Raw genomic sequence first — 12,201 nt, 5'->3', positions numbered from 1 at the left:
GTATCATAATTATGTATTGGATAACGGCACTATTATTTAGACTTTTTTGGCCTTGGGATAATAAAATGTCTAATGTAGGGCTGATCAGGCTCAGGTAGCATCAGGCTGGTTGGTTACCTGACAGGTCCAGCCGCTGTAGCCTCCTCATCCCGTCCAGGGTCCCCCGGGGCACGTGAATCAGTCCGTTGTCCTGCAGGTGCAGCCTCATCAGGTGTGTGCTGGGAAGGTTGATGGGTGGGGCCTGCAGGGCGTTGCGGACCAGCGACAGCTCCGTGAGGTTGGCCAGGCGGGAGAAGGTGTCGTCGGCGATGCGGGTGTTGGCCAGGAGATTCCCGTCCAGGACCAGGCGTCTCAGTGAGGCCAGGCCCCGGAAGGCGTGGGTGGGGATGGTGTTGATGCGGTTGTCGTCTAACCTCAACTCCTCTAAAGAAGCCGGGAGGCCGGCTGGGATGCTGGACAGGTGGTTCCGGGAGAGGAAGAGTAACCTCAGCCGCGGCGTYCCGGAGAAGGCCCGCTCCTGGATGCTCACTGTGGAGATGGAGTTGTCGTCCAGGTGTAGCCGCTCTAGCAACGGTAACCTGGCCAACGCCGTGCGCGGCAACGTCCGAATGTTGTTGTCCTGCAGGTGTAGTTCCCGTAGCGACGGCGGCAGGTGTATAGGAAACTCGTCTAGTTGGTTGGCGTAAAGGTAGACCACACGGATACTACTGCTGCGCTCTAACGACGCCGGCAGGCCGGAGTTGGCCAACCGGTTGCTCTGTAGGTAGAGAACGGTAGCTGTTAACGGTAGAGGAGGGATCATGCTCAGGCTCCGGTCGTTACAGTAGACAAAGCCCTCGTCACACCGGCACACTGACGGGCACGGGAAGTCTTCCTCGCCTTCCTCCATGGTAACTGCTGCCGCCGCCAACTCCAGCATCTCGGCCAATAGAGTCAYGCACAGGAGGAGCAGAAAGAGACAATCACGGAGCTCGGTCAGACTCTCGGCAGCCATAATCCCGCCCTCTGTGAGTGGGAGAGAGAKAGAYAGTTAATGAGTTTTGAGAGTCGTTGTACTTTAGGAAAGAGAAAGAATAAGAGTTACAGCTCATTTCTATCCGGATTTTGAAATTCTTGTGTTGTGTAAATGTGTTGTCTTCAAGTTTTAGTGATGTGATGTCTTCTGTTGGGTGTTTGAACAAAGAAAGTGTTTGAGTGTATGAATAGTCGCTGGGCCCAATAGAGTGGAGCTGTCCTGATAATATGGGTCCCTCCTACCAACCAGAAGCTGTCCTGATAATATGGGTCCCTCCTACCAACCAGAAGCTGTCAGGATAATATGAGTCCTCTACCAACAGAAGCTGTCCTGATAATATGGGCCCTCCTACCAACAGAAGCTGTCAGGATAATATGGGTCCCTTCTACCAACCAGAAGCCGTCAGGATAATATGGGTCCTCCTACCAACAGAAGCTGTCCTGATAATATGGGTCCCTCCTACCAACCAGAAGCTGTCAGGATAATATGGGTCCCTCCTACCAACCAGAAGCTGTCAGGAATAATATGGTCTCCCCTCACAACCAGAAGCGTCCTGATAATATGGGTCCCTCCTACCAACCAGAAGCTGTCCTGATAATATGGGTCCCTCCTACCAACCAGAAGCTGTCAGGATAATATGGGTCCCTCCTACCAACCAGAAGCTGTCAGGATAATATGGGTCCCTCCTACCAACCAGAAGCTGTCCTGATAATATGGGTCCCTCCTACCAACAAGAAGCTGTCAGGATAATATGGGTCTCCTACCAACCAGAAAGCTGTCAGGATATATGGGTCCCTCCTACCAACAGAAGCTGTCAGGATAATATGGGTCCCTCCTACCAACCGAAGCTGTCAGGATAATATGGGTCCCTCCTACCAACCAGAAGAGGAAGGGACATTGGAGAGGGTGAGAGTGGGCGAGGGACAGACTTGTTTTATTTTGTTTATTTTTATTTAACCTTTATTTAACTAGGCAAGTCAGTTAAGAACAAATTCTTATTTACAATGACATGGAGGGGAAGTGACGTTTGTGAGAGGAACACCGAAAGATGGGATAAAGTAACGAGAAGAACTAGAGAGAGAAAATTAGTGAAAGGATTTTAGATGTTTTAATTCTCATGATGAGGGGGAAACATTAGAAGGGGAATTAGAATCAGATTAGCCTACGTAATATTGGTGATGTTAATATTCTGGAAAACATATTTCTCCCCCTTGATAAATTTGAATAAACCAACAATTGATTCATACAGTGCATACACTTCAGAAAGTATTCAGACCCCTTGACTTTTTTCACATTTTGTTACGTTACAGCCTTATTCTAAAATTGATTAAAATGTATTTTTTCCTCATCAATCTACACACAATACCCCATGATGATAAAGCAAAAACAGGTTTTTTGAAATTTATTACAATTATTACAATTTATTACAAATAAAAAACTGAAATCACAAGTATTCAGACCCTTTACGCAGTACTTTGTTGAAGCGCCTTTGGCAGCGATTACAACATCGAGTCTTCTTGGGTATAACATTACAAGCTTGGCACATCTGTATTTGTGGAGTTTCTCCCATTCTTCTCTGCAGATCCTCTCACTCTGCCAGGTTGGATGGGGAGTGTTGCTGGACAGCTATTTTCAGGTCTCTCCAGAGATGTTTGATTGGGTTCAAGTCCGGACTCTGGCCTGGCCACTCAAGGACATTCAGAGACTTGTCCCAAAGCCACTCCTGCGTTCTTGGCTGTGTGCTTAGGGTCAATGTCCTGTTGGAAGATGAACCTTCGCCCCAGTCTGAGGTCTTGAGCGCTCTGGAGCAGGTTTTCATCAAGGATCTCTCTGTACTTTGCTCTGTTCATCTTTGCCTCGATCCTGACTAGTCTTCCAGTCCCTGCTGCTGAAAAACATCCCCACAGCATGATGCTGCCACCACCATGCTTCACCGTAGGGATGGTGCAAGGTTTCTTCCCGACAACGCTTGGCATTCAGGCCAAAGAGATTAATCTAGGTTTAATCAGAACAGAGAATCTTGTTTCTCCTGATCTGAGAGTCTTTAGGTACCTTTTGGCAAATTCCAAGCGGGTTGTCATGTGCCTTTTACTGAGGAATGGCTTCCTTCTGGCCACTCTACCATAAAGGCCTGATTGGTGGAGTGCTGCAGAGATGGTTGTCCTTCTGGAAGGTTCTCCCATCTCCACAGAGGAACTCTGGAGCTCTGTCAGAGTGACCATCGGGTTCTTGGTCACCTCCCTGACAAAGGCTCTTCTCCCCCGATTGCTCAGTTTGACCGGGCAGCCAGCTCTGAGAAGAGTCTTGGTTTCTAACCTCTTCCATTTAAGAATGATGGTGGCTATTGTGTTCTTGGGGACCTTCAATGCTGCAGAAATGTTTTGGTACCCTTCCCCAGATCTGTGCCTCGACACAATCCTGTCTCGGAGCTCTACGGACAATTCCTTTAACCTCATGGTTTGGTTTTTGCTCTGACATGCACTGTCAACTGGGGGCCCTTCTATATTATATAGACAGTTGTGGGCCTWTCCAAATCATGTCCAATCAATTGAATTTACCACAGGTGGACTCCAATCAAGTTGTAGAAACATCTCAAGGATGATCAATGGAAACAGGATGCACCTGAGTTCAATTACGAGTCTCATAGCAAAGGGTCTGAATACTTATGTAAATAAGGTATTTCTGTTTTTTGTCTTTGTCATTATGGGGTATTGTGTGTAGATCTCTGAGGAAAATGTTTATTTAATCAATTTTAAAATAAGGCTGTAACGTAACAAAATGTGGGAAAAGTGAAAGCGTCTGAATACTTTCCGAAGGCACTGTATGCATGTCTGTAGTTTGTTATACAAGTCGGAGAGGCAACGTAACTGGGATTTAGAAAAACCACAAACATTCACTCTCAACAAACTGAGATGTACAGTAATGTGTGTGTGTGTGCCTACAGTGGTTATTGTTCTCCAAATGTGGTATAAATTATTCAGTGAATAGCTTCTGAATCCCGAGAAATATTTAAGTGCATGTTTTACATGTCCTTTTTTTAAACATTTATACATTCCTCGGTTTACATTTCTCTGCTTGTCTTTTGGTGTTGAATATTTGAGAGTGCCATCAATTTACAATTCAGAAAAACTAAAATGAATGTCAGTTGAGTTTTATAGCATACTGTTCATATGACAGAAAATAAAGAGATGYCACGTTATTGTGTACAGTGCAGTATGTTCGAGGGGTTGCAGTTTAGACGTGTTCTCCTGTCCTCTGAAATGCTTGACATGATTTGACAGAACATTTGACAAACAAATGCTCTGCAGGCAAGTTTTTCCACAAGTGTATGGGCCACTCAAGTGTGTGTTTTCACTCTCAGGACAACATACAAAATTGCCCCTCGGCTCCAGTCAAAATCCATGCAAAGCAAACAAGAGATGGCAACAATGAGAGGGAGTAGTAGAGCAAGGGACTGGAAGAGACAGATGGACAGACTGAGAGAAGGAGAGGCTCTGGCAGTGGGTTGTGAGATACTCAATTGAATGAATTGGTTTTAAAAGGAGAATCATTAATAATGATGTAATGCTGCTGTGTATCTGGTGATATCCTCATATGGACGTCAGGGCCTTGTGGAGGAGTTTTGGCAGGATGATGATAAAGATTGATAAAGTTATATCCGGATTCAAGACTGGATCTGGAGGTGTTTCAGTCTATGTATTTTTAGCACAAAACAGCCGGTTTCAAAGTACTGCAACAGCCAACGCTCACCCAACAGAGGGAGGAAGTCAAGGAGCATAAAAACATATTGGAGAGTCTCCACTATGAATAACAAATAGCATGTAGCTCTCTGTGACGCCCGCCTGCTCCCTTTCATAATCATACCTTTGGGATAAACCGGGGGGGACGACTCAGCGCCAGACTCTCACATACACATTTCCTCTCAATGATTTAAAATGTTTCATTCTTCCTCCTCTTTTCCCTAAGCCGTCTCTCTTCCTGAGCTCTCTACCTGGCATTTCTCTCTCTCTCCCTTTACTCCATCTTTCAATATCAACTCTTCCTCACTCTTGGGTTTGTTTACTTAACTGGCCATGTAGTTATTTCTGCCACACCCCCCTCTCTCTTCATCTCGCTCTCCCCTCTCTCTCCATCTCTCCTTCCCGTTCCTCCATCTCTCCTTCCCCTCTCTCTTCATCTCGCTCTCCCCTCTCTCTCCATCTCTCCTTCCCCTCTCTCTCCATCTCTCCATCTCTCCCTCCCCCCTCTCTCATCTCTCCCTCCCCCCTCTCTCTCCTTTCCCTCCCCTCTCTCTTTTCATCTCTCCCCTCTCTCTCCTCTCTCCTTGGATAATCTCTTTCATCTGTTCAGCTCCTCATCCTTTTGTTTATTCACTCACTCCATTCCTTCAGACTGAGATTGGCTCAATCAGACCCCACCCAGCTCACTCCTCCTCCAATCCTCCTCTCCTCCCTAGTGAGTCTGTTTTCCTTTCTGTCCTTTCATTTGGATTCTGTCCTTCCTACCTCACTATTTTCTCTGAGGCATCGCTCTAAGAATTTCAAAACAACTTCTGAAATGACACAAATGAGCTGTATATCTCAGTAGAATATAGAGAAATTATGACAGGTTATGTTTTAAGACATTACAGAGCAACTTTGTAAAAATATGTTGAACCTCAAATCTCTGAAGATGATGTTTGAGAAACCTGTTTAACTTACCCTCTCAGTGCTTTGTATCTCTTTGCCTTCTGTCTTTGTCTGTTCTACAGCTGAAGGGGCTGTTTGTGTGTGTGTGTGTGTGTGTGTGTGTGTGTGTGTGTGTGTGTGTGACAAGTCAGAGTGTGTGTGTGTTTCCAGTTCACTCTGTCCGTAATAGTTGAGGTTCAGTCAGTCCCCTCCGAGGCACCGTACTTCCTGTGGCATTGGTGAGCGATGAAGATGGCGGTGACGATAATGATGTTTGTAGGTCTCCTGGAAGCAGCATGGGAGAGGAGGACGGCACAGAGAGCAGCATGGCCTAGCTAGCCTAACAGCCTACAGCCTCCAACCCCATCCAGAGTAGCATCTGGCAACTCAGTCAGTATCCAGGAGAGTCAGTCTTCAAGGCCTCTCTGCTGGTGGGTTTATGTTMTCTTCATGTTGACTTCCATAGGTCCAGATGGTCATCCAGTCAGTCTGTGTCTGTATAGATTGAACCAGCCGGGGGGAATGGAGGACGATACACAGTTTAGAGGTTAGAGGAAATGACTCGAACAGAGTGGAGGTGAAGGAGGTGGTGGTGGGATGAGAGGTCACAGGAGTCTGGGCCACTTGTTATCCTTCACTTTGAGGATTAGAATGAATCATGTCTGGCTCTTAAGGCCTATAGTGACACTGCTCGCTTTCCACCCAGGCACTTTTTCTCTCCTCGAATTTGCAGGGATTAGCGGCTAAAGATGATATTCCTCCCGCCGTCTGTGGTACTTGCCCCAGAGACACTGCCCGACTAGCCTGACACTGCACCCCCTGTGGGGAGAACAGAGAGGGCAGTTAGCTAGGACTCCTCACTCATACACACACACAGGCTGTGTCCCAAATGGCACCCTAGGGCTCTGGTCAAAAGCAGTGCACTATATAGGGAATAGGGTGCCATTTGGGTCATTGCCATTCACTACTTTATCTATGAGTCAACTGTATACCAGCAGGGAAGGTTTCAGAAGAACCATTATAATTGTTTAGCTTAATACGAATGCTCAAGTCTAACCATGCTCAAGTTAATCTTCAAAGGACAGACACTCCAGCTTCAGTGACTAGACAGTTATGTGTGGCAAGGTGACGAGTCTAGGATTAAAGCACTGTTCTTCAGTCCTGGTTATGAGGACCCACAGACTTTCATTCCGGGTGTGTACTAACACACCCGATGCAGTTATTCAACTTGACATCAAGACTTTTGATTTGTTGAATCAGTTGTGTTAGTGCTGGTCTGGAACAAAAGCCTGCACACCCCAAGGACCAGACTTGAAGAACACTAGATTGAGATGTTTGGAAAGGTAAAAGCGGAGTTTTTAGTAGTGTGGTGTGGTAGTAATGTGTGGTGAGGTAGAGTAGTGAGGTGAGGTAGCGTGGTGTGATAAGGTGGTGTGGTAGCGTAGTGTGATAAGGTAGTGTAGTGTGGTGAGGTAGTGTGGTGCGGTAGCGTAGTGCGGTGAGGTAGTGTAGTGAGGTAATGTAGCGTGGTGTGGTGTAGCGAGGTAGTGTAGCATAGTGTGGTGAGGTAGTGTAGCCGAAGTGAGGTTGTGTGGTGAGGTTGTGTGGTGAGGTAGCGTAGAGTGGGGAGGTAGCGTAGAGTGGGGAGTGTAGCCGTAGAGTGGGGAGGAGCTTAGCGTAGAGTGGGGCGGTAGCGTGGTGAGGTAGCGTAGCTTGGTAGCGTGGTGAGGTTGTGTAGTGAGGTAATGTAGCGTGGTGTGGTGTAGCGAGGTAGTGTAGCAGATAGTGTGGTGAGGCAGCGAAGTGTGGTGAGGTAGGAGTGTGGTGAGGTAGTGTAGCGAAGTTGGTGAAGGTAGTGTAGCAAGTGTGGTGAGGTATGTGGTGAGGTTGTTGGTGAGGTAGCGTAGAGTGGGGAGGTAGCGTAGAGTGGGAGGTAGAGTGAGAGTGGGGAGGTAGCGTAGGTGGGGAGGTAGCGTAGAGTGGGGAGTGGTAGTTGTGGTGAGGTAGCGTAGCGTAGCTTGGTGAGGTGGTGTGGTGAGGTGGTGTAGCGTGGTGTGTAGTGTAGGTGGTGAGTAGTGTTAGCGTGGTGAGGTAGGTGGTAGTGTGGTGAGGTAGTAATGTCAGTGTAGTGTAATTTTGGTGTGGTGGTTGTGTTTCTGTGCTCCTCCCCCCCCATGCTGACACACCTATATCCAGCCATGGAAGCTAGTACTGTGCAGTAGAATACAATATAGACTAGAATGGTTCTCTGGGTTATCATTGGCTGAACTCTATTGTCCTGACCTCTGCTGAAATGTCTGTTCTGCAGGAACAACACTTAGAACAGCAGTTACACTGTAACTATCTGGAGTGGACTGGGTCTTTTTTACAAGCATTAATGGACCTCGTGTGTCTTTGACATGTCAGTATGGCCTGGGTCTTGTGCAGCAATACCACAGATGGACTGGGTCTTGTAGGCAGTACCACAGATGGACTGGGTTTTGTTCGGCGTTTAGTCCACAGCATGACAGGGATCTTGTGCGGCAGTACCACAGATGACAGGGTCTTGTGCGGGACGTACGCACAGATGGACGGTCTTGTGCGGCAGTACCACAGATGGACGGGTCCTTGTGCGGGCAGTACACAGATGGACGGGCTTGTTACGGAAGTACTACAGATGGACTGGGTCTTGTGCGGCAGTACACAGAATGGATCGGTCTTGTGCGGCAGTACCACAGATGGACTGGGTCTTGTGCGGCAGTAACACAGATGGACTGGGTCTTGTGCGGCAGTACACGATGGACAGGGTCTTGTACGGCAGTACCATATGGACTGGATATTTGTACGGCAGTACCACAGATGACTGGGTTTTTGTACCGGCAGTACCACAGATGACTGGTCTTGTACGGCAGTACACAGATGGACTGGGACTTGTGCGGCAGTACCACAGATGGACTGGGTCTTGTACAGCAGTAACACAGATGGACTGGTTCTGTACAACAGTAACACAGATGGACTGGTCTTGTACAGCAGTAACACAGATGGCTGGGTCTTGTGAACAGTAACACAGATGGACTGGGTCTTGTACAGCAGTAACACAGATGGACTGGGTGTGTCTCTATAATATTTATGTCCTCTATATTACCAGAACACTCGCAGAGCAGCAGTATAGGAGATGTATGGTACTCGGGGTGTTCTGGTAATATTTAGCCCATAAGAGGATTCTCCAGAGACACTATCTATCTCTACCACCAATGAGGAGAAAAGCATTCTTCATATTTTTGACTAGAGCGCCAATGTGTGCTGTGCAACGAACATTCATTAACACCTGTGTGTGTGTGTGTGTGTGTTGTGTGTGTGGTGTTGTGTGTGTGGTGAAGAATGCAAATGAGTGCGTTGTGCTATGGTGAGCACAACATCTATTGTTTGTCTTGTTAAAGCATGAGTCTCCACTCGTGTGTGTGTGTGGTGTGTGTTCCTGTTAACAACAACTCACGTAACCCCCACTCTCCTCCTATTTCTCATTTACTGAGGGAGAGCTGGAAAGAGGGAGGAGAGTGGGTGATAGGAGAATGAAGGGAGAGAGAAGGAGACAGCGAGAGGGGGAAGCGGAGCGAGCGAGGGAGGGAGAGGGCAGATTTTGAACCCTTGGAATGTAATTTTGGAGGCAGAAATTACTGTCAGCCTGAGCAAGGTTTAAAACTCACTGAAGCCTGAATCACATCCACTGAGTGAGTGAGTGAGTGAGTGAGGTGAGTGAGTGAGTGAGTGAGTGAGTGAGTGTAGTGAGTGAGTGAGTGAGTGAGTGAGTGAGTGAGTGAGTGGATGAGTGAGTGAGTGAGTGAGTGGTGAGTGAGTGGAGTGAGTGAGTGAGTGATGAGTGAGTGAGTGAGTGAGTGAGTGAGGTGAGTGAGTGAGTACAGGAACGCAGGCATGTTTTATAGTAAATAGAAGTGGTTGGTAAATGTGATGGGGAAGTATAATACACAGAGCATGGTTTTGCTATGCAAGATGGGGAGTATAAATCACAGAGCATGGTTTGCTATGGCTAGATGGGAGTATAAATACCACAGAGCATGGTTTGCTAATGCAGATGGGAAGTATATACCACAGAGCATGGTTTGCCTATGCAGATGGGGAGTATAATACACCAGAGCATGTTTGCTAATGCAGACTGGGGAGTATAATACCACAGAGCATGGTTTGCTATGCAGATGGGGAGTATATATCCAACAGAGCATGGTTTGCTATGCGATGGGGAGTATAATAAGTACCACAGAGCATGGTTTTGCTATGCAGATGGGGGTTATAATACACAAGCTGGTTTCTATGCAGGATGGTGGAGTATAATACCACAGAGCATCCGGTTGCTATGCAGATGGGGAGTATAATACCACAGAGCATGGTTTGCTATGCAGATGGGGAGTATAATACCACAGAGCATGGTTTGCTATGCAGATTGAACCTCTCACTGAATGAGTGTGCTGTATAACCACCCTACCACTCCACGTATGAGTGTCACAACTGCACAATATCTGGAGATGTAATACAGAATTCATATTTAAAAGTTCACATTCCTTACTGTGTTTCACTGACTGCTCTGACCTGACTTCATGACATTACACACACACACACACACTGAGGCCTGACTGACTGCAGAGGCCATGACACCGGCAAGATCAGCCAAGGCTGTCCATCCATTCAGAGAGGGATGGAAGGGGGAGGGAGGGAGAYAGCGAGAGACGGATTGATGAAAAGAGAAAGGGAAGTGGAAAACCAGGAGAGAGAGAGAATAAGAGGGTGTAACAGCGAGAGAGAGGGATGTGACTAGCTTTTTAAAACAGTGACACACAGCAGCCATTTTAGTGTGAAAGAGAGGGAGAGAGAGAGAGGCTGGGGGAAATACAGGCAGCCTGACAGAGAGATGAGGGAGGGAGCAGGGCTGAATGAGAAAAAGATGGAGGGAGGAGAGGAGAAGACACCATACTGTATTTTCTTATCACCTTTCCTACCTCTGACCCGCTTTCCCTTTCTCTCACTCACTCACTCACTCACTCACTCACTCACTCACTCACTCACTCACTCACTCACATACACACACACACACCCCTCACACGTGAATATACACTCTTAACAGCAGTCCTTTACTCAATGATAATGACATCACCATATGCAAACCTCTTTTACTGTCTAAAGCAGTTCAGCCCCTGTAAAAAGTAGACAAACACGTCCCTTCCTGTTCTTCTGCTTCTCCATTGATGCCAGCCAGCCATCAGTGAGGAGCTATACCTTCACTACCCTCCCTCATCTCTGTCTTCCTACCATCTCTTCTTCTCCTATTAGACACTCCCTCTCCTTCTTCTCCTCCCTCTCCACCCCTTCATCTCGCCATCCCCCTGCCTAGAGATCTCTGTTCTGTCACTCATTTGAGTAAATGTCATTCTGCACAAAAAAAACACAAACAATATTATTTGTTATATTATTTTAGACTGGACCACTTGGCTATAAATGGACCAGCCCCTCCCTGTCCACTGATGCCATCAGGGCTTTGGGTCATTTAAGTGGTTTTCTGTACTACTGCTATGTTACTCCCTTCCTCCCTAGACCTCTCCTCTTAAATATGAGAGATAGACACACACACACACACACACACACACACACACACACAGAGAGAGACACACAGAGACGCACAGACACACACAGAGAGACACACAGACACACACACACACACCACACAGAAGCACAAACGCACAGAGACAACACACACACACGCACAGCGACACACACACACACACACCACACACACACACACACACACACACCACACACACACACACACAACCACACACACACACACACACACACAGAGAGAGACGCACACACAGAGAGACGCGCACCAACACACAGAGACGCACACACAGAGACACACACAGAGGTACCACACACACACACCACACAACAGGACACACACGCACACACAGAGACACACACGCACACACAGAGACACACACGCACACAGAGACACACACGCACACAGAGACACACACACACACAGAAGACACACACACACACACAGAGACACACACACACAGAGACACACACACACAGAGACACACACACAGAGACACACACACACAGAGAGAGACATACACACACACACACACATACACCACACACACACACACACACACAGAGAGACACACACACACACACACACACACACACACACACACACACACACAGAGAGAGACACACACACACACACACAGAGACACACACACACAGAGACCCACACGCACAGAGACAGAGACACACACACACACAGATGGGCACATACACACAGAGACGCACACACACACACACACACAGAGACAGAGACACACAGAGACAGAGACCACACACACAGAGATGGGCACACACACACAGACGCACACACACAGAGACGCGCACACACACACACAGAGACGCGCACACACACGCACACACACACAGAGACGCGCATACACACACACAACACACAGAGACACACCACATACACAC

At 47.5% G+C, this 12,201-nt stretch overlaps 2 protein-coding genes across 2 annotated transcripts in view; one reads left to right on the top strand and one right to left on the bottom strand.

Annotated features, from left to right (window-relative positions):
- macrod1 (mono-ADP ribosylhydrolase 1) overlaps positions 1-12,201 on the top strand; it is a 71,022-nt gene that overhangs the window by 26,034 nt on the left and 32,787 nt on the right. The window lies entirely within an intron of this gene.
- The window catches only part of LOC112070526 (leucine-rich repeat transmembrane protein FLRT1-like), a 33,636-nt gene that overhangs the window by 4,785 nt on the left and 16,650 nt on the right, over positions 1-12,201 (bottom strand). The window contains exon 2 of the mRNA XM_024137945.2: positions 118-1,005. Within this exon, the coding sequence (XP_023993713.1) occupies positions 118-994 (877 nt within the window). The 5' untranslated portion in view covers positions 995-1,005. The remainder of the gene's footprint in view (positions 1-117; positions 1,006-12,201) is intronic.

This window comes from Salvelinus sp. IW2-2015, unplaced genomic scaffold (assembly GCF_002910315.2).
Source record: "Salvelinus sp. IW2-2015 unplaced genomic scaffold, ASM291031v2 Un_scaffold1352, whole genome shotgun sequence".
Taxonomy (NCBI): Eukaryota; Metazoa; Chordata; class Actinopteri; order Salmoniformes; family Salmonidae; genus Salvelinus; species Salvelinus sp. IW2-2015.
The sequence above is the reverse complement of the archived record's forward strand: the minus strand, read 5'-3'. Positions and strand labels throughout refer to the sequence as shown.